Source organism: Idiotropiscis lumnitzeri, chromosome 17, assembly GCF_059441095.1.
Source record: "Idiotropiscis lumnitzeri isolate Australia: NSW breed Sydney's pygmy pipehorse chromosome 17, RoL_Ilum_1.0, whole genome shotgun sequence".
Taxonomy (NCBI): Eukaryota; Metazoa; Chordata; class Actinopteri; order Syngnathiformes; family Syngnathidae; genus Idiotropiscis; species Idiotropiscis lumnitzeri.
In genome coordinates this window covers 3,464,851-3,490,866 of record NC_142407.1, presented here as the reverse complement: position 1 = coordinate 3,490,866, position 26,016 = coordinate 3,464,851, and the positions used below count along the sequence as shown (strand labels likewise).

The 26,016-nt window shown below is 42.4% G+C and overlaps 1 protein-coding gene across 2 annotated transcripts; it reads right to left on the bottom strand.

Moving 5' to 3' along the window:
• Positions 1 to 286: 286 nt before the first annotated feature.
• Positions 287 to 25,145, bottom strand: pld2 (phospholipase D2). Of its 2 annotated transcripts, none has more exons than XM_088279721.1 (24): positions 24,754 to 25,145; positions 17,629 to 17,787; positions 17,416 to 17,543; positions 13,225 to 13,367; positions 13,027 to 13,120; positions 12,670 to 12,735; positions 12,522 to 12,580; positions 12,168 to 12,413; positions 11,947 to 12,090; positions 11,775 to 11,858; positions 11,604 to 11,682; positions 10,355 to 10,465; positions 10,068 to 10,277; positions 9,812 to 9,965; positions 9,613 to 9,731; positions 8,999 to 9,112; positions 7,286 to 7,390; positions 6,828 to 6,916; positions 6,515 to 6,628; positions 5,675 to 5,721; positions 5,275 to 5,409; positions 4,764 to 4,917; positions 4,481 to 4,598; positions 287 to 3,155 (listed from the first exon to the last, which is right to left on the bottom strand). In XM_088279721.1, the coding sequence occupies exons 2-24, from the start codon at positions 17,759 to 17,761 to the stop codon at positions 2,931 to 2,933; spliced, it is 2,871 nt and encodes a 956-aa protein (XP_088135847.1). In that variant the 5' UTR covers positions 17,762 to 17,787; positions 24,754 to 25,145; the 3' UTR covers positions 287 to 2,930. The 2 variants fall into 2 exon arrangements, with proteins under 2 accessions (XP_088135847.1, XP_088135848.1); XM_088279722.1 differs by having other exon boundaries at positions 9,812 to 9,956; positions 24,754 to 25,144.
• Between the last annotated feature and the right edge of the window lie 871 nt (positions 25,146 to 26,016).

The window sequence follows — 26,016 nt, the reverse complement described above, 5'->3', positions numbered from 1 at the left end:
AAATTAAAATTGAATTAAATAAAAAAAGTAAATACAAACTACTCCCAAAGTACTACAACCCTGGTAATCACAGCATTTGAACAGTGTTTCCAACCTTTATTGAGCCATGGCATATATTTTAGATTATGTCACAAAAAGGGTATACAATGTAGTGAAAGAATGATTAGTGAAAGTAGTGGAACCATATTAAATTGTTCTGCCTGTCACTACACATCACTGGCATGGATAGGTGAAAAAAGTTAAATTATTTTCAGTAATTAAAAAAAAATTCACCCAATGAACACAATTAGTGTCAAACACAAGCTAAGATATTATTTATTCAACTAGTACAACCATTGCCAACATCCAAGTGTCATCCATTTTGTCTTTTGTTGCATTTGCTATTTTTTGTCTGTCATCCTTTAAGTCCGTTGGTGTCTCCAAATTAAAGCAGTCCTTTCTTTTTTGTCCAACATATCATGATGTGCTTGTAAATAATGCATGGATCACTGAGTTTCACAGCTGCTCAGCAAGAGTTCAATTCAACAATTGGGTTGTTCACAAAAACAACTCGGTATGGCATAACTCAGGGGTGGATTTTGGTGCTTTGTGAAATATTGAGGTTTTATATATATTCATTGTAGAGAGATACTTGATACATCAAAGATACATATCAAATCCTGAGCATTCGTGACAATTCATAAGGCAGGAATGACCTAAACAGAAATTTACATATTGTAGATAAGAACATGATTTGAAAAAAAGCACAATAGTGATGCATTTGTGAAATCTGGTAGTGAAAAATGGTGTTAGTGCAATAAAGTAATCATCATAGAAGGTATTTTCTAGGGTCACTTGTCGATATATCACAACCATGTATGAGGAGGATGTAAATAATCACATTGTACCCAGTAAGACCGGCACTTCTGAGGTGCTTCACAAAGAACGACACTCGTGGGTGTTGACGCTGGTAATGAGTCAGGCACTTCATAATGCAGTCTGTCCAATATTGCTGGCTTTAGAGGTTTGCACACATCAATTTAGCATTCATCAAAATAAAAATATACATAGCCATCTTTTTTCAGACACTCATTGGACAGTTAAATGAGGAAACTATGGTAATGGACTAATCTGCTTGACTAATCGTGAGAAGTTAGCCAAGCACGAGCCTCAAATGTAAACACATCTGGGTGGATATTGCTAACAGAGAGTACAAAAGGTGTGAATCATATAATGTAAATTTTTAAAAGCCGGGGCAATCATTATCATACAGTGGACTAGGTGAGACAAATACAATGATAATAGTGACCTAAAATAACGGTGGAACCACAGGTTGTATTGTCCATTTTAAAAAGGAGTTGTCATTTCCATCACAACAAGCACAATTTGTCTGCAAACAGTAAACATCATTGAGTGCACCCTCTGTGGAATCATTGCAGTGTTTTTAAATCTGCTACTGGAATTTGTCTTGGACTAATGCTGCATTTGTTCAGCTTCATGACTTGATTGCTCAATGATAGTCTCAAAATAACATGGCAACAACAAGCTTTAATTGGCTAGACTTGTATTTTTACATCACACTTTGGATGCCACACGCGTCACTACAGAAATCTAAAGTTAAATAAATACATCACTTACAAAGAGTATTTAGATCAGTGCTATGGCCAATGTGACATACTAAATGTCTGTTGCAACATTTTTGTGGTTATATGACGGCACTATAAAGACAACTCAGTAGTGTACAGTGTTATGATGAATGTAACATAAATACTGTTCATAAAAAAAATTAAATAAAAAAAATACGTCTTCCTACGTTAAATGAGCATACTGTTAACATACTGTTAACATGGAAGGTAGATGGACAGAATTGTGGAGTCCAATTGGCTCAATAATTCAAACATCAATGCTTCAATTTTTACTCAAAGTGAAATAGACGGTGGAATGTCCAAGATGAATTCAACAATTTAAGTAGTGGCGATGGTACCTTAAAGGGGAAGTCAAGATAAAAATCTCTATACGATATGTTCTATCCTCCCCCACTAGTCGTAACACTGGATTCTGATCAATAGGGGGCGGGGGACGGCTATTTTGCCACTTTCTAACATAAGAGTGCATAAGGCCACAGGTAACAACCAATGACGGCTCATCTGTTTTCTGGGTTTGGTCATATGACATTCACAAGCTGTGCCCTTGGGAGCTGTGATGTTAATTTCAGTCGACACTAAGTGGCAAAATCTTCGTCCCCTGAAATGGATAAAAAGTGGATTTTGTTGCTTAATTTATAGTCCACAAACACAATATTAATCAGAATATTCTGTTTAGACGAGTGGGACCGCATAGAACACACAATTGTAAAGATCAGTTTGGACTTGACCACTTCCTGAAAACAAGGAACAGTAAATCTGCAAACATCTTAATAAAATATTTAAAACGTAAATTGCACTTGCATAAGTGGACACGTCTTATTCCCACTTGTATCACCCAGTCTATTTCTCAGCTAATAGCCTGCCATTCCTTTGTATCCATCACCATAACAACCACACATTTTCTAACAGATTTGCTGGCACTGCAGTGAGAGGTGAAGCGTCAGAGGGAGAGAGAGAGAGACAGTGAGAAAGAAACAGGGAAGACCCACCCCATCTAAAAACCGCGCTCCAATAAATGTACAGTACAGTGAGTACCCAAATCCTGTGAGATGAATTGTGGACATAGAAAAGCAAATGCTAAAAAAAAACAAAAACAAAAAACTGGCCAGTTAACGTCAACCAAATCGTCTCACATCGTGCCAATCATGAAGTCTAAATTTCAGTGGTCAATATGAACAAAGTTGGATTTTACTCACCACTGATAAGGCAAGGTTGCCGACATTTACTGTGAGTCTATTGTACACAATGTTAGTTGAAACTTAGCCCTCAACTGTTACCTCGTAGTCTGAATGGACTGTCCTGCAGCTACGTCCACAGCCCGACAGGGGCCATGCCCTCTCTGGTGGCCAGCGGAGGCAGCAGGTTCTCTTCACACAAGAACTTTAAAGGGAAGTGGACCAGCAGTCCTTTGACTGCCTTGAGCTCCTCTCGGGCTTTTTCAGGGTCTGTGTCACTCAGGCGCTCCTTGCTGGTGTACTCCTTCAGCTCTTGTACATTGTGGACAGAATTACAAGGTAGGCAGCAAAAGACCTGTACCCAGAAGCAGAGATTGGGAGACAAGATTAAGAGAGTGACAAATGACAAAAGGGAAGTCAACCCAAAAATCTTTGCAATAAAATGTTATATTTGCCTCTACTAGTCTCAACATGGCATTCTGATTAATTTTGTGGAATATGCTTTTGCAGAATACGAGTTAAACAACAAAATCCACTAGTTTTTAGCTATCTCACTTGGTGGCCATTTTGTCACTTCTGTCAACTGAAAATGACATCACAGATGCTCCCCGCTCAGGTAATGACCAATCACTGCTAACCTATTTTCTGAGACAGAGCCATGATTGATCTTTATCAGAGCCCTGAGCAACTGTGATGTAATTTTCAGTTGGAAAATGTGACAAAATTGCCACCCCCTGAAATGGGTGGATTTTACCGCTTAACTTGTATTCTGTAAATGCAATATTAATCAGAATGTCATGTTTGGACTAGTGGGGCTGTATAGAACATATTACTGTAGAAACACATTTTGGGTGTATTTCCCCTTTAAATGACACATTATTTATAGTAGAACACGGCTCATAAAGTTGGAAAGGACTCGTGGAACATTTCCGATACAACTATATCATTGCAGCATTTTTTTTCAACAATTCCAACAGAATGACGATTGGAATAGCAATTGTGTGATAACCAATTTAAGATGATGCTTCAAGATATGAATTTAATTCATTCCATGGCCACGCTCGTAACTCAAAACTTTCTAATTACCTTTCCCCAAAGAAGTGAATTGAATTGAAAATCCATTCCCGCCACACCCCACAAATTAATGAGTTATTTGGAAAATAGTACTCTGTAACATTGTACATTATAAAAGCATATAGTAATAATTAATAGCGTGTAAAGAATTAAACAGAATTTGCCATTTTTTGGATACGATTCAATTGGCATTGTGCTTCTCCGGGTGTGTGTGCCTTGGCCACCTGGAGGCAGTACAAAGAGTGACACGAAAAGACGACTTTCACATCTGACTCAGTAATTTGTAGTGATGGCTTGTGTCTTGAAAAACAGGTCAGTTTACCCATAATTTGGAGCCAAAACGTTTCTATCACAATATCTAAGTGTAAAAACAACAGCAAAAACACCTCATAGTCCTTTAAAAATGTTAAAAAATACATGAAACGATTAAATAACAAAATGTGTGGAATAAATAGTCTTACAAAAAGCGTTATATGAAAATCAGAGTGCCGCAAATGATGCTGGTGGTGGATATTGTAAATTAATGATAGGATACATCACAATATAGATGTTGAAAGGTCTGCAAGACAAGTTTTTATTATAAAACATCCGAGGTTTCATTGATACCTTATTGTAAATAGTGGCATTCAGTTGGGCAGCAGAATTCCACACTAAGAAGAACAAGTCATCACTGATTGGATCATCAATATTGATGCTGGGGTCCGAAGCAGCTCCAACAAGAACACTGAACAGAAGAGAAATACCGGTTAGTAAAATAGGAACCAAGTGTAAATTTTGTCATCAGGGCGTAAAGTACAAATTTGGAAATAGTAATTTGGTTTAAGATGAAGTTCCAAAGCTATGTGAGTGAAGACAGGCAGTCTTTTGAAGCATCATCTTGCGTCCTGACCTGAAGCACTCTTTGCGCAGAGCAAGTGTAAGGGGTCCTGCTTCGTACTCCTCCCCTCCCATGATGGATGGGATCCTCTCTTCATCTTCCACAAACACTGCCAGCTCACTGTCTCGGCTCCCCAGCATGCTGCGATCATTGATGTTGGCTGATCCTGGGATCAAATTGGAGTGTATGAGCACTTACTGAGAAATTAGTATTCTCCTTTAAGTATGAATCCTCAACAAGTAGCAACAATAACCATATGCTGTACTTGTTTTGTAGTCATAATACAAAATTAAAACAAGCATGGTTATCTAGACTGGGGGGATTAAGTAATATACTGCAAGCATTATCTAATGTTATTGCCCCTCATTCATTTCTTTGACATTTTTGCTCAGTGTCAACATCACTTAGCATCATTCAAATGCAATCAGATAACTTCTAGTTGTCCAATTAAATCGATGACAAGTATCAATGTGCATCAATGACCCAAGAACCTCTGACTTTGAACTTGCAGTAGGTGACTCACCAATTATATAGCAGCGGTCATCTGCAATGAGGGTCTTGCTGTGAACATAGATGAGCTCAGTGACAAGCGACTGGGAGAGCTCCGCCTTTGTTCTCAGACCACAGACTGTGATGTACTCAGTCCACCTGTCCTCCACTGGGAAGCACAACAGAATCACGTTGACTATTTGATACCAGGTTCAAACAAATTCCCAATTGAATACATACTGTATTTAGAATGAATGTCAAGCAGGTGAAGAATGAAAATGGAGACAGACTGTGCAGATACCTAAGAACAGTGTCTTTGTTTAAAGGGGCAACACAAAACAAAGGGAGAGAAAGAGGTTACAAGCGGACAGGTGCAGTTTAATGGGATGAGATGGATTTAAGAAATTGGAATATAAGAAGAGGAGAACACTCACTTTCACTGAGTCTTGACAGGATGGACTGTTCGCCCCGGCATATAGTCCTATGATATTTATAAGGATCAAGTCAAACTGGGTACTTAAAGGAGAAGTCAACCCCAAAATTGCCTTCACAATCATAAGTTCTAGACGCATCCACTAGTCTAAACAAAACATTCTGATTAATCTTGCATTTTTGGACTGTGTGAAGCAGCAGAATTCACCCATTTTTAGCCATTTTGCCACTTTCTGTCAACTGAAAATGACATCACAGTTCGTCAGGGCTCAAGTAGCGACCTATCACGGCACACCTGTTTTCAGAAGTTGATTGGTTGTTACCTCAGCCCTAAGTAACTGTGATGTTGTGTTCAGTCAAGATTAAGTGACAAAAATTGGTGGATTTTATTACTCAACTCATATTCACCAAACGATATCAATCAGAATGTCGTGATTAGACCAGTGGGGCTGCAGAGATCATCTTCTTGTAAAGAAAATGTGGGGGTTGACTTCCCTTTTAAAGAAAAGGACAAAAGTAATATTTTAATTGACTGATCCATGATTCAACATTTTGTCTCCTTCCAAACATGGACCAGGTTTACAAGTCGATTGCAGCAACAGTATCTATAAAGCTCATTAGGTAAGCATCTACCACTCTAGTAGTACTAAATGGAGGTTATAGACTACAGGATAACTGGGCGTTTGATGTCTCAGCATTTGTAGCTTGCTGTGTCTTTAGCGACAAAGCTCAATTAATATCAGTCATGTAGGATTAAAAACATATTTGAAGGAATCAGAATTTCTTAAAACAGATGCGTCTCTGAACTGGCTGCGTGCAAATAAGAAATGAAAAGGCTTCACCTGTAAGTGAAGTGAAGAATGGCTTGGATCGCATTTCCACCTCCGGTACTGATGTCTCCCTCAAATCCAGGTAATAGTGGGATCACCACATACACTCTATATTTCTTCTGCTCTCTGTATGAAAAACAACAAATAGTTTCTGCTATTATCTTTTACTAGATTAGTATTTCACAATTCTACGTTTGCCTTTTTGTCTTATTTGTTTTACATGCTTCATTTATATTTTATAAAACACAGACAAAATAAATTTTGCATGCTTTCACATTTGCATAGCTATCCATCAAAATACAAGGTTTTGTTACAGTGGACAGACCTGTAAGCACGAAGTATTCGGTTCACAATGGCATCACCGATTCCATTGTAGACCGTCTTGCCATCGGCACAGCTGATGAAGAACTGGTTCTAATAGCAGTAAAAAGCAGATGGTGGCTCAGTGTGAGGCGAAGGCTAAAACTGCTTGCTTGCTGGCAGGTGCGGCTGCATTTATACTCAGGACACATCAAGATTAGAATCACACAGTGACTGTCACTAGCATAAACTGAATGCAAAGTAACAATGCTGCTTTGTGAGCAAGCACAAAACACTCCCACTTCCTCAGACCATCTTACCTTTTACATAGCGTGAACTGGTTTAAACATGTCACGGGGAATACTGCAATGAATGTTGCTGTGCGACTTTTTAGTACAGTGAATGAAATATTTGACCCTGGACAAGAAGTTAACACAACCTAAAGACATCAGGCACACGTTCCTCATTCCTTTGCTACCTTACCTCAATGTAAATGTAGTGCTGACTGTTCTCAATGGTATGGATGTAGGCATTTAGAATTGAGTTCTCACAAGTTCCAGTAGACCAACGATCTGCAGAACGTAACACCTAGGAAAATGATGAGCAATCATTATATTTTCTGAAAATTCAAGTCAGGGATCCAAACTGTTGCTATTTATTAGAAAGCATTCTTTCAGATGATTATAACAGTTAGAAAAATTGATGATCAATAGTGATGGAAGCTGAATGTGCTTTTTTAATCATTATAGTTTTTGATGCATTCAATTTCGTCAAACATAAGATGCATACAGTTCTTATTTAGTCTTGCAGGGGTAAAAAACTAAGAAGCAAATAAATTGCAGCCTTAGCTTGAGGTTTTTGAATCCTGAAAACATCTGAAACGTTACCCAAAAACGGTGCTATATAGGGATGCTATTGCAGAATGTAGTTCAAGTTACAGGCAAACACATTAAGTAACTGACACCTGGTCAACGAGCTCTTCTTTTATTGCTAGCTGCCTAATATGACAATTGTAACGTCAGTGTTACTGAAAAGGCTTGGCATGCGCCACATGCACAGCAAGTCCTGTTGAAAATGTAACAAATCGACTCTCGGACAGCTTTTGTTTTCCTCTGACTTCCTTCAATCTATGTTAAGTTTCATTCAAGGCTTAACACTGTTCCCCAGCAAAGCTGGAGTACATGGTATTGCCCAGATGTGGGCCGTCAAGGCCTTCAAAATCATGATCATATTCTTTACATTGATGTCATATTATATTCTAGTGTTGAATTTTTAGGTTCGAGTTTTTATCCAATCAGAATTCAGCAAGCTCGTGTTGACAGGCGTTTTTTATAATACCAGTGGCACGCACTATTCGTCCGAGGCCTTCAGATACAATCATGCGGGCGTCTACTCTGTGTGTGAGAGGGGTGCTTATAGTTGATAGACAGTTACGATAGCCAATCAAATCACGAGTTGATGACAGTAAGGTCTTCTCGCTGGCCTTACGTTGAAGGTGATGAACCCGGCTTGTTATTGGATACTCACTCGTGAGGGGTCAGCGCTATGTGGAATCAACACAAGTCGTAATCGGCGACCGTTCGAAAATCTAAAATATATTCTTGTTTTTTTTTAAACCACCATGGCGGAAGGGGCGAAAAGTGTGGATTTAACTGCAGATGCACCTTTGAGGCCATTTTCAAGATGGACCTTTCAAGAAAAGCTAGGTCATCCAACACTCAATAGTGTGTAAGTCTTTCTGTATATTATTTCTCCAGCTGTAGTGTTGTAAATGTTGGTAATATGAGGGGGATTTATTCAAGTTGGACTAAAGGCATATGTGTGAAATGCACGGCCCGCCACTGGTATTGCCCATAAAAACGTCCATGTGTAAGAGAACTAACAAAGTGTGGGAACAAGCTTCACCAATTGGGCTGAAGAGAATACAGTATATGCATAGGATAAAGTACGGATTTGTGAAGGTTTAAGAATCATAAAGCAAAAACAACTGAACCCTGCAGTGATGGAAAGTTACATGTAAGAAAGGAACGGCAACAGACGCAGCTCTGCATTAGCTTTTACATTACTGTGTTGTGTGACTGCTTTTAAAGTACAGCGTCATATAAAATGATGACTTCTAAGATATTACTTAGTAAGTTTTGTTTGCCAATCGACATTGACTGAAGTTAAAATACTGTATGTGAGCAAATACTATACCTGCACTTTGGCCTTCTTGGATCCAGGCACAGTGAAAGACAACGTGTCAGCAGAGCAATGAGATTTGGGGAGGAGGTAGGGGTAGAAATTGTCCTTGTATTTGATTTTGAAAATCTGCAAAGACAAAGCAAATAAAAGGCAGGTCATTTTGAGCTTCCGCTTAAAATCAATATCCAAAAGTTTTTTTACATGTCCCGTGTAATGAAACAAATTATGCATTATTACTTTACTACTTTATTGTTAATATTGTGAATCACAGTCAAAATCTTGTGGTAGCAAAAACATTCATCTTATAATGACCCAAAATATAAAATATGCCTTATTTACACTTAAAATAGCCACCCTTATTTATGTATTCCCAACAATTTTCAAATGAAACATTCTGCAGATTTTAACAAACTTTAAAAACAACTGCTAAACGTACCTTTCCAACTAATATGTGGTTGAGCTAGCTCACCTAAATAGTTTAGGTTCCAAATTTATTGGAACATTCCAAACCCATTTCTGTTGCAGCATGACTGCTTTTCCTCCAAATTTCCATCCTGTAGTTGTATGGCCAAGAGTATCTGCACAGTTACAAAAAATAACACTGCCAAACTTTTCCCAACTTTGACCTTTGTGAAGTTCCAGCGCTGGATGAAGTGACGAGCCACATCCCTGGCAGCACTGCCATGAAGAGCCGCTGACAGATCGCGCCACGGCATGCGAGGAACTCTGGTACGTTCGATGTTATCTGAAAATATTAAAAATAAAAAAATTAAAAAACTGTAATCCTTCAAGCTCTAGAGGTGTCAATTTGGTGTGGAGTTATACCTTCAAATGGTCTGTCTAGCTGGACCCAGTCTTTCCTAATAAAGTTACTGTAGTCTTTGCCTAGCCACAGCTTAGTGTTGCCTGTCAGGTCCACAACCTCCGGTGTTTGATTGTCAGTTGGTTTTGGACCAGCAGAACCATTCTCCTGGTGAACCTAGTCAGTGAGTACAAAAAGGAAGTGTGACTGTGCACAATGAACATGAACAATATGCTCATTCACTGCCTAATCACAAAAAATAACTTGGCCAAGTCTTACATCCGTCCCTCCTTGTGGCTCTGTCTCTGTCACCTTTTCAGCAATGTCGGTTGAGTCAAGGTCAGCTAGCCGGTACTGACTGTCGTCCCACCTCCCAAAGGCCAGGTCGATTCCCCCGACAAAGGCTACAGTTTGGTCAATGGCCACCATCTTTTCATGGTGAGCCCAAAGGAACACCACAGATGACACATGGTCAGGATGTCTCATTACCTGTTGAAGGAGAAAAAATACATTTAAAAACTAGCTTTCTTTTCTAATTAATAACTTTGAGTCCAGAAATGACAAACCTTGATGTTTGGATGCATGTCCATAAGAGTCCTCTTACTGTGCTCACTATTGATGCCAAGTGCGAGCTCCACCTCTTTGTAAAGCAGAACACACACTTTGATTCCTTGTTCCTGCAGGGAAATTATATTTAAAAAAAAATTTAAACACATACACACTATACAGTGAACCCCCGGTTATCGCGGTTAATGGGGACCAAGACCACCCGCGAAAACTGAAAATCCGCGAAGTAGCACCTTAAAAAAAAAAAAAAAAAAAAAAAACACCGTATATATATATATATACTTCGCACCTATATATATATATATATATATATATATATATATATATATATATATATATAGGTGCGAAGTAGCGGCACACCTTCAAAAATGCTTTAAAAAAAAATAAATATATATATATATATATATATATATATATATATATATATATATATATATATATTAGAGGTGCCAGAAAAACGCATTATTAATGGAATTAATCCAACTCCCTTATATCGCCGACAATTTTTTTAAAGAGAGATTAAGACTCATCTTGGCCTAATAAACAAACACACCGCTGATGCCAATTCTCCAGCCGCTTGTCAAATCCATGCAAGCATCCATGGATAATTTGCGACAGAAACCGATGGATGGATCAACTAAAAAGAGACTTGCCGAAGCCGTAGCTAAGTGGGTGGCCACTGCGTGTTAGCTTCGTGGAGGACGAAGGTCTGACTGAAGTACTTCGCATTGCGTCCAACGACTTCACTTACGAATTGTCCTCGACATACACCATTGCAACCCGCATTCAAGACTCGCAAGAAGCGGAGAAGGCGGAAGCAGTCGCGTTCACCGGTGATTACTGGACTTCTCTCAGTAACCACAACCTCGATATGACAGTCCATTATTTTGACCCATTTCATTTGCACTTTGTTGGCATTTTATATTTCTTATATTACTCCAATTTGATCCCTGAGAAAGGCTGTTGAGATGCTGTTTTGTGTGACTTTGTTTGAATCAAATCCAATGCTTTGTTTACAGTACAGTATAGTCTACAGTAGATAGCATGCAAAGTTTTGCAGGTAGCTGCTGTTAGTAGTATATGGATGATGGACTGTTTATTCATTTAATCTGCAATTTGTCACAATTCTTTACAACAGCATTAATACAGAATTTGGTTTTGATTGAAGAAAAAAAAGAATCATTTAAGACTTTATGAGAAAGAAACACATCACACTAGAAAATGAAGATCATCATAAATAATACTCACTGCTTTGCGTTTGAGTACTTCATCCAAGCGCCAGACGTTATCAGTGGCTGGTCTTTTAAGGAACACTTCAGGGCTTAGCCTGACATTATTAAAAATATCATATTATGATGACCTCAAAAGTAAACTCACCATTAAAAAAAAACAAAACAAAAAAAGAAACCGAGCACTTACCACCAATCTGTGATAAAGATTTCCTCTTTTGCTTGCTCGAGCGCATCAGCAAGGTCAGCAAAGTAGTCACAGCCGTTTACATACCTTCGACGATGACAATTCCCCACAAATGATATTCACATTCACATGAACGCTAAAAGACAATGCACTCAAAACAAATTACACAAGATACCATTTAGTTAATGTGTTGTTCCGCGGAGGAGCAAATCCCTCAAAGCGTTGGACTTTGAGGAAATGGCAGGTTGCCGCAAGCCGGTTGATTTCATGACTCCACCAGTGTGTTTGTCGATAGCTACTGCATTTGATGATCAGATTCCTGAAAGCAGCAAGTGAGGAACATCAGCAGAGACAAAACGGATGTGCATTCTTTCAGCAAACGCAGAGCAGATTTACCGAGTGAAGTTCTCGATGCAGACTCCATATTTCGTGCCAGTGTAAGCACGGCCCACTTTCACATTGAACTCGGGGTCGAACAGCAAAACAAAGTTGATGCGTCCGTTTTCACGGTTCATGTACATCAAGAAAGAATCTTTCACCACCAGCCAGCGGCGTGACCAGCGGAAGCAAATCTGATGATGACCGATGCAATTCAAACCTTGAACGCGGTGACCCCCTGACCTCTTGAAGATGGGCCCTTCCCTAAGCGCACACGCAGCACAGTAAATCAATAACATGCACTTAATATTTTTCCTGCTTTCCATGTCCATTACTAACATACAAATACAGCAGTCTAAGGACACCGCTTACAAGCCTTTGGGCCCAAGATCTTTAATGAAGGAGAGAGCACCAACTGAGAGGAACTCCAGCTTGAGGGGTGGAAAATGAAGAAAACATGCAAATGAGTTAATCAACATCACTTGATTACACTGCCATGTCTTTGTTTTTTATCTCTTACCATGCTGTGGTCATTCCTACAAAACTGACTCTCCAGCAGGTCATTCAGATACTCTTCAAGGTATTTCTGCAACAGAGAAGTAGGAAAATAAAGTGAACAAGTGCAATCAGACAGCGCTGACCACCACCATTTCATGTTTCTGTGTTTCCGTAAAAAATATAATTAAATTGCCAACTGTTGTTCTGAAAAAGGATTTAGTATCAATACAATAACGGAACCAATCTACACACACAATGCTCAAAGTGTTTTTTTTTTATTCATAACACTAGACTGTCTTTGTTTTTAAGGACAGGCTAAAAATTGTGGGAGTTCCTGCATGTGCATGTATGTAATATGACGGGTTTTTTTTCCTGATACCATTTTGCTGGAGGTCATTCTGGTGCGCTGAGTCCCCCGTAGGCTTGGCATTTCCTCAGACATGGCCCTCAGCTGTTGCCTCTCCTTTGCAAATCTGGAAGAGACATTTGAATAGTCACACAAAAACATCGGACATTTTCTGCCTCAAAACAACCTGTAAATCTGTCAAGAATCATTTGAATAATCAGTTGCGCTGACCTTCCCAAAGGAAGGAGGTGAATCATCATCCTGTGGTTGTAAAGGTCTCGATGCAACTCTTGGAAGTGCTTGTACTTCCTCTTTACCGTCCAGTGGAATTGACCATGAGTTAGCAACACTGTGTACAGGGTGCCTACATGGACCTAGAGAAATTAGACCAATAAACATATCATAGCGACACCTAGACACCAAGCATATATTCCCTCTAGGGATCATGATCAGAATCGAGATTTGCGACTGCTTAGATATGAAGAAGGAAAACAAATCTAAGATAAAGTATTTCAAATCCTGTACTGGTCTCTGCTGTGTCTCTAACTTTTGAACAAGTAAAGGCCTCAATGCCAATAAACATTGAAATTATTGTTTAAATTATATTGCAAAACATATTAATAAAATTATGATGCACTGCTGGTTATGCTGCTGCCTTTCATGCTGGCAATTCCCGGGCAGTTTCACACAGCCAGAGCTAAGCACAGACAAAATAATAAATAAATACCGTATTTTCCGGGCCATAGGGCGCTCTTTAAAGTCCCTAATCTTGCCCAAAACAAACAAAGCGCCTTGTAGAGCGGCGCGCCCATTATATGGACTAAGCATCACTCGCGTCCATCAACCCTTTTACTCATTGGGCTGTTCGGAGTGCATGTTAGCACACTCTGCTGGTCAAAGTCTGAGTCATCTATGCTTCTAATTGACCTTATACATTATGTGACTATGGTGTTTGTAATGCGTCAAATCAGTCGAGTGAAGCACAGCGACGGGAAAAAACCCAAAGTTTGCAGAGCATCAGCACCCCTGTCACTGAGGAGGGTATTATAAACACAGAACTGCAGGAGGTAGAACCCACCCAGCCACAGAGACCTCCCAAAGAGAACAAGATCAAAGGGCACAGACCGAGTGTGAAGTGGCCCAAAACTATTGAGAAGAGAGAGTGGGAAACCGTCAATAACGACCTGGTGAAAATCTTGGAGCAACAAGTGGGCACTGCAGAGAAAAAGCTGGAACACATCGGTGACATCATCTACCACTATGGAGAGGAGCGCTTTGGAGTGAACAGCTGGAATACCACCAACAAAATACCACCACCAACCAAACCTAGGAGGCAACAAGAGATAGAGAGACTGATCAGGGAAAGAAGGGACCTGCGGAAACAGTGGAGAAAAGCTTCTGATCCAGAGAGAGAAGGTCTCATGCTGCTCCAGGGGGACATCAAGCTCCGGTTGAAAACCTTACGAAGAGCAGAGAACTTGAGGAAACTTCGCAGGAAGAAGGAACACACAAGAACCCGGTTCTATAAAAATCCCTTCAAGTTTGTCAAAGATCTCTTCGCTAAGGACAAAAGCGGCTTCCTGAAAACTTCAAAGAAGGAACTTGAAGAGCACCTGGAAAAGGTCTACCAAGACACGAAAAGGCATGAACAGCTAGCCATCCCACATGATATCCCCCCCATTCGACCACCAGAGGTCAACATCGAGACCGGCCCTCCAAAATGGAAAGAAGTGGAGAACATGGTGTGGCGTGCAAGATCAGGATCTGCACCAGGACCAAATGGAGTGCCACATAAGCTCTACAAGAACTCACCAGATGTCCTACGCTATCTTTGGAGGCTAATGAGAATCGTCTGGCAGAAGGGGATAATACCAAAGGCATGGCGAAGGGCTGGAGGTGTACTAATTCCAAAAGAGAAGGACGCGGCAGATATCAGTCAATTTCGGCCAATCAGCCTTCTCAACGTTGACGGGGAAAATCTTTTTCAGCGTCTTGACACAAAGGCTGTCCACCTACCTGGAGAAGAACGAGTACATTGACACATCCGTACAGAAGGCTGGAATTTCTGGATTCTCTGGCTGCTTGGAGCACACCAGTATGATCTGGCATCAGATTCAAGCAGCGAAGAAGAACAAAGGGGATCTTCATGTCATCTTTCTCGACCTAGCCAATGCCTTTGGTTCAGTTCCGCATAGCCTTCTCTGGGAGTCCTTCAACTTCTTCCGCGTTCCAACATCCATCACTACTTTGGTAAAATCCTACTTTGAAGACCTGCAGCTGTGCTTCACAACACCCGACTTCAAAACATCATGGCAGCAAGTAGAAGTAGGCATCATGGCAGGTTGCACGATCTCACCCCTGGCCTTTACAATGGCCATGGAGGTCATCATCAGGGCCTCAAAATGGGTGGCGGGGGGTGAGCGAACCAGGAACGGGATCCGCCTTCCACCCGTCCGAGCATATATGGACGACATGACCACTCTGACCACCACTGCAGCTTGCACCAGGCGGCTACTTGGTAAGCTGCAGGAAAACATCAGCTGGGCCCAGATGAAAATCAAGCCGAACAAGTCACATAGCATCGCGATAATCAAGGGAGAGCTAAAAGACGTGAAGTTCTGCATTGGTGACGAACCAATACCAACGGTGGGAGAACAACCTGTCAAAAGCCTGGGCAGATGGTATGACTCAAGTCTTAAGGATAAAGACCAGGTGCAGCAGCTAAGACAGGATATCATCAACGGCCTGAACAACATCAACAAGACTCCACTACCAGGGAAGCTCAAGCTCTGGTGTCTGCAATTTGGGCTTCTCCCTCGGATGATGTGGCCACTCACTGTCTACGAGGTCCCACTAACAACTGTGGAGAAGATGGAGCGAGCCATCACAGTATATGTGAAACAGTGGCTTGGTGTCCCACGCTGTCTGAATAACATCAGCCTCTATGGCAAAGGAGTCCTCGAACTGCCCATCACAAGTCTCACTGAAGAATACAAGTGCTCTAAAGTGAGACTACAGATGACGCTGACGGACTCCAGAGACCGGACCATCAGTGAAACGGCACCAACCGCAGAAAGGAAAAAAATGGTCGTGGAGGAGGTGCGCCGCCAGGAAGAGGCTGAAAGGTCTGCAAAGGCTGTCTCGCTTGCCAAGCAGGGACAGTGGATGAGGTGGGAAGGCCTGGAGAAAAGAAAGCTTGGCTGGAGGGATCTCTGGGAGATGGAAGCTAGCAACATCAGCTTCATCATCAGAGCTACCAATGACGTGCTCCCATCCCCAAAAAACCTCCACCAGTGGTATGGCGAAGATCCAACCTGTGCGCTCTGCCCAACACCAGCAACTCTCAAACACATCCTGACTGGTTGTAAGACCAGCCTCACACAAGGCCGCTATACCTGGAGGCACAACCAGGTCCTCAAGAGCTTGGCAGCAGTGCTTGAAAGCAAGAGAAATACCATCAACTCCTTGCCCTTAAGAGCCACCACTACCATTACAGCACCAAAATTTGTCCGAGAGGGACAGAAAAAGCCCAAACATCCTTTTCTCAAGCCAGAAGTTGGTCAGCTAACCAAGGCTCGGGATTGGAAGATGCTGGTCGACATAGGTCAGCAACTAATCTTCCCAGCAGAGATTGCAACCACCACCCTAAGGCCAGACTTAGTGCTGTGGTCCCATTCATTGAAGACTGTCTACATTGCAGAGCTCACAGTCCCGTGGGTAAATGCAGTTGAAGAGGCCTATGAGCGTAAGAAGTTGCGCTACACTGAACTGGCGGCGGACGCACAACAACGAGGGTGGAAAGCCAAGGTCTATCCCGTCGAAGTTGGATGCAGAGGGTTTCTGGCCTCATCAACCATCAAGCTGCTGAAAGACCTGGGCATCCATGGACAGGCTCTGCGGCACACAGTCAGATCGCTCTCTAAAGCGGCTGAAAGAAGTAGCCAGTGGATCTGGAGGAAGAGGAAGGACCCCTACTGGGCTGATTGATCAGCGCGGACGTGCTAGCGCGAGCAGGCGCCTTGTAATGCGGCGCGCCTAGTACATGCATTAAAGACGGAAATAGCACCCTCAACTGGTGTTGCGCCCTTTGAGGCAGCGCGTCGTATGGCCGTAAAAATACGGTACATAAAAAATGGGTGAGTTGCGTCAGGAATGGTATCCAGTGTAAATCAGGTAAGTAACTGACTGTGGTAACCCATGATGGGAAAGTCAATTTTATATGAAATCATGATATAATCAACATGGGATTTCTATTTCTATTTCTATGTATTGTATAATACATTTTAAAATGATGTGCAAATATAATAGTTTCCCAAGGAGAACAACTTAATAGTTTTGGTACCTAAATGCATAGTTTTGACGAAATAGCAATAATTGTGATGCTTTTAACTCAGCATTCACACAATAACACATTTACTGTACCTTAGAGCGAGTAGTGTATCTTTCTGTGTTATCCACTCTACATGTGATAGGGATGCCAGGTATTAAATAAGGTATACCCTCCTCCTTTAATTCTGGAAGATGATGTATCACACTAAAAGGACGGCCATCTGTTTTGAAAAAGTAGAAATACATGCAGTTAATTTATTCCATAGACAATACCCTCTGGAAGTGATCAGGTATTTTTTTTCTTACCGGTGGCGGAAAAGAGTTTGTCAATCTCGTCTTGTCCCAGAATACGAAGGTCAGAAGAGAATCGTCTTTTCTCAAGAACTTGGGCTGCAGAGGCCTGAGAAGGTGGCTCAATCTCATCCTCCGGAGTGGCCATTATGGTTGCAACTACCAGCTACACTGCTGCAAAGACAAGCATGAAAAGAAATCATTACCCAGCATCTGTGATTCAGGCAAAATGCACTATAGTTCCATAAAGGATTGTTAGGACACTTAGGCTTTGTGAAAAACTTTAAAAGCTTCCAGTAAGCATATAATCTGGCACTAAATGGATTCCATCAAGATTCTGGTAGTTTTCTTAGAGTCTTTGTGATCTCTGGTTTGCCAGATCAAAGCAGGTTATATTTCATTCCCTCGACCGCCCTTTTCTTCTCGCTTGGTAGTTTGCGTACCCCTGCGTTTTCTACCTTGAGGTATTAAGGACTTGTCTCTTGATGCTTTCCTCCTGCCACTGGGAGCCTTGTGTAGGTCGGTCAGCGTAATTTTGCCCTACTAAGGCTGCGACGGTGTTTCATTTTGTTTAGCGACGCTGTGGCGTCCTTCTTTTGACACCTCGCGTGATCGCGGACTCTAACCTCCCATCGTAAGGTGTGGTAATTGACTCCTTTATTTATTCATTGCGACTTAATAATTGCCGCATGTGTCGCGGTGCGGCTCCTGTTTGTGCGTAGTCTACTTGCGCCTGCTGTGTAGGTGGTGTCTACGCTTCCTTCTCTCCTCCTCTCCTCTCCTCCCATCCCAGTGCTAGTTCCAGAGGAAGGTGCCGTTTCTCTGGCGGCTTCGGTGTGGCTTATTCATGATCTTGAGAGTGACCCGGCATCTGGCACTTTGGGACCGGGCTCACGCTGCTCTGCTCAGAGTTCATCCAACGAGGCGGGGGATGCCTCGATGCAGGCAGTCCTGCAGAATTTCTTGGACCGCCTGCAAGTCGACATGTCAGGCTCAGTCGGCGCCGGAAAGTGCTTTCTATCAGCACACGCGGCCCCCTTCTGCCTTTTTTGTCCCTGCGTCTGGGGACTATCAGAGGGAGTTGCACGCTTGTTGGGGAGATACTGGGTTCCTCTCCCAGCTTTCTCTCCGACGGCCGTGCCTTTGGCGGCAATGCATAATGTTGCTGGTGCCGGCTTGAATCTCATGCGTGCCTGCCGTGGGACCAGCCATTGCGTCCCTCATCGTGTCCCCTGAGGAGACCCTTCATTGTCCTCGACTCCAGTGTCGGGTGACCAATGACCATCGTACAAGATCCTACAACGCATTGGTAATTCTTTAGCTGACGTGATGCTTGCTCTCTCTGAGTCGCTGCCGTACCCTTCGCTGACGTGGCTCTACAGGCTTGCGCTTTCATGCCCAGAGAGCATGGGCGGAAGATTGTCCTTTTTGGTTCAAGCGCGCCGCCAGGTGTGGCTGGTGCAGTCCCCCCTAACTGAGGCCTCTCAGAGGGCTCTCCGTAGTGTTCCCGTGGAACACTGGGAACATTTTGGTTTGGCTGCGGTGGGGACTCTGGAGAGAATGGACTGATCTCGCAAGACAAGGCAGCAGCTTTTAAGCCTTAATAGTAGTCTATTCCCTGTGGACTTTCGCACCTCTTCCCGCTTGCCACCCGGGCAGTCCCGACCTACAGGTCCCGTCCACCGTCCCTCCGGCCCGAGGTCTCTGGGACGGCCATCGGTTACTTTTCTCACCAGCAGCTCAGGTATTGGGCGGCTCATGTTCTGGACAGCTCGGTAGTCTCCATCTTGTCTCATGGGTACAAGCTCCAATTCCAACACCGGCCCCCTGTCTACAGTCGGGTCAGGGAAACCACCATCACCAACCCGACAAAGGCCTGGGTACCACACCAGCAGCCATCCGCCCTCCTGACCTAGGGCGCAATTGTGTCGGTGGGTCTTCTGGTTCACCCGGGGGCTTCTATTCGACTTATTTCCTCGTGCTGAAAAAAAAAAAAAAAAACGGTGGATGCCAGATGGGGCTCAACCATTCCTTGATAGTGTTACTGTTCCTTCTGCTGACTACAGCCTAGGGCTGGGCGATAAACCGAAAATTTACCGTTACCGAAATTTAATACAATGACCGACAACTTTGTGCCCATGTCGGTAAATTCGGTGATTAAAAAAAAGAAGTCTTTTCTGTCTGCGGCTATGTTCATGCCCCTTTAAGACTCCAGCGGCTGTAGTCACGTGACTCCACTCAGCTGAACAAAAAAAAGAAAACAAGACGACGCGGTCGTAGCTGGCCATTCAAATCTAGAAGCGGCTGACTCGGCTGAAGATGAAGTAACGTTAATTGAAGTTGTTCCTGTTGCGCTTGTCCCGAAAAGAAATTCGACCTCTGTCGTTTGGAAATGTTTTGGATTCCATAAAGACGATGTGTGAACAAAAGAACACAAACTGCAAAGTGCGTCGTAAGCATCCAAAACAGCGCATCCAACATTTTCTTTTTCACCACCCACAAGACAACCATGCTGTGCTGAATGTTCAAAGTGAGAAGAAAGGTTCGACCAGTGACAACAGCCCATAACGGAGGCGACACCATACGTGGGAACGTCTAGGAGGTGGACGCGATATCCGAGCACATAGCTAAAGATATAGCTCCTCCAGTTACCGTGGAGCGCGCAGGATTTAAACGTCTCATGAAAGTAGCCGGCAAGAGGTACGAAAATATTTGTCACAAACCGTACTTCCCAATATGGACAACATCGGGACGGGAGTTTAGACATGTCAAGCATTTTGCGTCCACATCCGACTTGTGGTCGAGTCGCAACATGGATCCCTGTTTGAGCCTGACTGTGCATTACATAGACGACAAGTGGCGACTGCGCACCAGAGTACTCGAGACAGCACATTTTCCCGATGATGCACACTTGTTTATTTGCTTTGACTTTTTTCCCATTTTATTTAGCATTTTATTTGCCGACCAAACTAGCTCCTTTGCACATAGCATTATTTATATTGTTTACAAGAGACCTTCACACAAATCTAGGCATTTGCACATGGCATTACAGCATCTTGGCGCAATCTATTTGCAGAAAAGATTTTGCGAGAGGTACTCCTTTTCTCCTGTTCTTTGTGACATTGTTCAAGTCATGCAAAGCAAGCTATTTGGAATGTTTATACAAATGATTTTTGTACTTTTATTTTTCATTGAAAGTAATGTGTACCAGTTGGTCAATTAAAAAAAACAGTTAATATGCATTTCCTCCATTTATTTTGAGTTTGGTCCACAGGCAGAAATTTATCGTGCATTTATCGTTATCGAGGTAAATTTGCTTAATTTATCGCGATATTGATTTTAGGTCATATCGCCCAGCCCTACAACAGCCAACGTCATACGGATGGTCGCCTGGGGGAGACGTTGACGTCTGTCGACCTGAAGGACGCCTACTTCCACATCCCAATTGTGCCTCACCATAGATGCTTTCTCAGGTTCAGCCACAGAGGCCGTCTCTGGCAGTTCAGCATGCTACCTTTCGGGCTCTCCCTTGCCCCAAGGGTTTTCACTAATTTTGTGAAGGCTGCTCTTGCGTCCTTGCATGCTGTGAGCGTGACAGTGTTGCCCTACCTGGACGACTGGCTAATCTGCGTACCCTCAAGGGCTCAGGTGGTACGGGATACATCCATTCTAGTTCATGAGTCCCACATGATTTGATAATTTGCCCAAGTCTACTCCGACTCCCTCTCAGAGGACGACCTTTTTTGGTATGATGTTGAACACCACAACTATGCGGGTCCAACAATCCTCTCACTGTGTGGACAATGTCCTGCTTACACTTTTTCGGGAGAACAGACTGCTGCCGTACGACACCTTTTTGCGACTTTTGGGCAAGCTTACCTCCATGGCGGCTATTGTACCGCTGGGTCTGCTGTCGTTGCGCCTGCTGCAGAGGTGGCTGAATGGCTTTTGCTTGGACGCCAATGGCATCATTTCCGGAAGCTCCGGGTGTCACGACAGTGTCTCCTTGCTTGGGCTCCTAGGAGGGACCAGGTTTTCCTGTCAAGGGACGTCCCACTGGGTGTAGTCCCACACAGATGGCAGCCTCACAGAATGGGGTGCTGTTTGGCAACATAGGATTGCTTGAGGATGGTGGTCTGCGCGGGATGGTGCCGACCACATCAATGTGCTGGAGCTGCGTGCACCTGGCTCTCATGCACTTTTGCCGTTCCTTCGACCATCTTCCATATCAACCACGCGGGCGGCACGAGGTCCGCCCGCCTGTTGCAGGCCTCCCAGCGCTTTCTCAGGTGGGCTGCCCCCGTCTGGTCAATCTGCGGCTTGTGAATCTGCCTGGGGATCGGAATTGCCTTGCGGACTCTCTCCCGTCAGATTCCTCCCTCCAGGGGAGTGGCACCTCCACCCGGAGATGGTGCACACAATTTGGGATCGTTTCGCGGAGCAGTGGTCGATTTTGCTCTCAAACTAGTCTTAAGGTCTATGTGGCGGCAATCTTAGACCGACACGCCAGAGTTGATAAAGGCCCAGCGGGTAGCCATGACCTGGTGGCATTGTTTCTTAGAGGGGTTCTCTGGCTTTATCCCCACAAAGCGCCCTGTATCCCGGCATGGAATCTCCACATGATGCTCGGCGGCCTGCACATGCCTCGCTTTGAACCTGCTGCAAATGCAGACCTTCAGTGGGTGTCCCGTAAGGCTGCATTCTTGCTTGCCAATACTTCAGCGAAGCATGTCAGTGAGTTGCATGCATTGTCGATTAGATGTCAACTTGCGGCTGAAGACCGCTTTTGTTCACAAGATGTCTGGCTCCCATTCTAACCAGCCTTTGTGGCGTGTACGATATGTGCATACATCGGAGGACGGTGGGGACAGGTCGGAACCTTTGTGTCCTGTGCGGGCTTTGCGTGTTTAAATTGCTACTGCAGGCATTCGTGCGTAAACAACTCTACTGTGCTTGAACAGAAGAAATACAGAGTAGTTTATAAAAGTGAGTGATTTTGTTACTTTGGTGATGAAAGTGGGTTTATCGGGGGAATCTCATTTTGAAAGAGAACAGCAGAACACATTTTTGAGCAAATGTGCGTGAACACCTTTGTATCGTGTGTGTGCGCGCATGCGTGTGTGTGTGTGAGTGGGTGTCTTTGAATGTTTCCTGGGAAACAGGGAAAGGAAAGGGAGGCCCGTCGAGTAGATGCAGAGAAAAAAGAGAAAGTGAGCTGGGGGCAGGGCAATGAAAGATTAGGCAGGAAAAACAGCAGATTTTCCCACAGCATTTCATTGCACTCAAAACTTTACGGACTCGTACATTGTTTGTGAGCATTAAATAACATTCAATATTAAAAAGGATGAATAGTTTTGGTCGATGTGAGCATTTTACACTCAGTGGGGTAAACAAAAAAATGCTTATCAAACCCTATCAAACCTGACAGTTTGACACCTGTATCGTGGAGAACACGAGCAGGCACATAATAGAAAAATACTTGACTAAAATATTTTCACACAAGCAATGTATTCTGCTCGAACACTCAAATACTAAATACTAACTAAAATAAAATAGAAAAATAACCCAATTTGTGTCAAAAAGGGACCAGATCGCAAATTGGGTCAATCTGACCCAACTTTCTAGGCCGTTTTCTACAAATCAACCCAATTTTCTGGGTTGTTTTGCACTAAACAAACTAATTTTATGGGATCTATCGTGCAAAACAATCCAGAAGGTTTGGGGTAAGTATTGGTCTGTTTGTACGATAACTGGGTTATTTTTTTTACCCAACCGTTTTTAGAGTTGTTTACATTTATGATGCAAGATATTTTAAGAATTATTCACATAAGAGGAACTTTAACCACTTAACATTTTACTCTCTTCTGTTCAGTCAAATTCCTTCAAAATGTGTTGCGAACATTAGCATGATTTGACAGAAGAAAGAGACAATAAGATGTCTGTATAGGAGCCGACACCACAATACCAAGTACAACACTCAAAGCCAGGGGCCAATGGAGGCATTCATTGTGATCACTTCCTGTCTTGATGCGCTTGCTACTTAGTAATAAATGAAACAGACTCGTTTTAGTAGTCAACTAAGCAGAAAAAAAAATATAAAACAATTTCATCCAAGAATGGGAAATGAGACAGAAAAGAATGTCAGCAATTGAGCAAGAATAAATTGTCACCAGCACTCAATCAGAAGTATTGTTTCCATGCACATGCATGACATGCAACACGAAATTTACTGAAATTCACATGTTTGGCTGTTGTAGATCTATATGTGTGCACGTGAGTGGGTGTGTGCATATACACACATATACATATACATATATATACATATACATATACATATATATATATATATATATATATATATATATATATATATATATATATATATATATATATATATATATATATATATATAAAATTAAACTGTGTCCCATGGTTCATTCGCCTTTTCTAAGCGTAAAGTTAACCTAAGACCAAAACATTTACGTCTACAATACATCGGATACTTTACTGCAGAAGTGTGATACACTCACACAAGAGCACACATATGTAAGAGGACCATGAAAAAAAATCACCGCATATTAAAAGGAGTGGGGTCGCAATTATATTAATTTTAGAAAATTATTCAGTCTTTCCTTTGAGCAATGCAACCAAAGCGTTCCATTGTGCAGGTGTACCAAATGAATTGGTCAGTCAATAATGAGTTAGTAGAAGTTCCCCATGAATTATAACTCAAATAAACAATTTGTAGAATGTTTTGAGGTTTAAATCCTAATTTTGGAAGTAAATGTTCTCTGTAGTTGCCACTGAACTGTACGCCAAAATCTGTACGTCGTCTCCACCCATTTACATTTTTTACAGCGCGACATTCCCCAAGAAAGTCAATACACGTAACAATCGTTGTTGGGTGGCCGAGTGGTCTAAGGCGCCGCGTTCAGGACCCAGTCTCCCCAGGAGGCCTGGGTTCGAATCTCGAATTTCCCCATTGTGGGACTAATAAAGGGAATATTATTATTATTATTATCAATTTACACAAGTACATCAAAGTCAAATATGCAGATTTCATCGGCAATGATGCAATATACGGATTTAGTTAAGCGTCGAGCAGCAGGCCCAGCAGTGCTGTTGCCTTCTCATACTCACTCTCAGCTAAAAAAGAAAGCAGCAGCAGCTCGCAGCTCACAGCATTCTCGGCTCCGAAACATCCTCGACGACCTGATTCCCAGTCACACATAAAACCATGTTATCGCTTCACCGCGATCCAGCGTTTCATTCAAGACTTCGTCTCCACTCGTCTCACGTACGTTGTTATGTACACTTCAGTTCAGTCCCCTCCCATTTTGCGTCCAGAAGGAGAAGAGACCAGCACAAGGCAGGAAGAGCAATTCCTCCCTTGTCACAAGCAGCAGGCAGACAGAATTTGCATCAGGAGTGTTTATGGCCATGCGAGCACTAACCAAACCACAATATCACATTGTTGTGGCGCAACCACGAGTATCACATGCGTGTATCTGATTAGGGAAAAAAGTCTACCGACAGTCATTTTATTTGTTTGTTCGTTGTATAGTGCAAGCCACAACTTGTGCCGTGTGGCAAGTTGTCAAGCGTGCGCCAAGGAATGTGCGATTTATGACGGAAGTCAACGCAAAGGTGCGGCTTGCTGCGACGTGAGTCACGAAAAGTATCACGAGATTTCCCAGGCGACCAGACTGGCTTTGAAACTTTCTACTATTATTGTTCTCACACTTCAGAGTTCACTCTTGGACTGTTTCATATACTTGTAGTTCTTTTTATGACCACATAGAGGCGCTCAATACCCTAAAAAGGACAATGCACGTCACGATCTAACTAAATCCAAAAACCTTTGGTTAATTCTGAAACGTTTACAAAAATAAAACCAGTTACGTGCTTGATGGTTATGAAGGACTGAAAGTGCCAAAATTAAATAAATTAATACACAATGAAATATTTAATAAAAATGGTTATAAATTAATTCATCTTTCATTCAGACATTAAATATGGAATTAAATTAATTAGATCAATAAATAAATGCACCATTAAATAAATAAATAATGTCAATAATTAAATGTTTCGTTTATCAATTAAATGTGGAATTAAATAAATCCTCCATAGATGGTTACTTAGATATGACTAGCACTTCAAAATTCCACAATTGTGTACCTTACTTATTGTATAACGACAAAAAAGCTTCTGTTGGTAATGATGGGGTGAGGTTTACCACATTGTGACCAGCTCATGGTCCAACAGTTTCAGAGCAACAGTTTCCGATATACAATTAAAAGGGATTTAGGGATATCATCTACAGTCCATTTTGAAATTCATAAGAAATCTCTGGACCAAAGCAAGATGGCTAAAAACCAACAGAGAATGCCTGTAAGCTCTCAT

Excerpts from the sequence above, each read along its gene's own strand:
- pld2 (XM_088279721.1), bottom strand. The coding sequence starts at position 17,761 with ATGGCCACTCCGGAGGATGAGATTGAGCCACCTTCTCAGGCCTCTGCA. Across the intron at positions 12,414-12,521 it reads GATCTTGGGCCCAAAGGCTT|GGAAGGGCCCATCTTCAAGA; the intron begins GTAAGCGGTGTC and ends GTGTGCGCTTAG. Across the intron at positions 11,683-11,774 it reads ATCTTTATCACAGATTGGTG|GCTAAGCCCTGAAGTGTTCC; the intron begins GTAAGTGCTCGG and ends TAATAATGTCAG.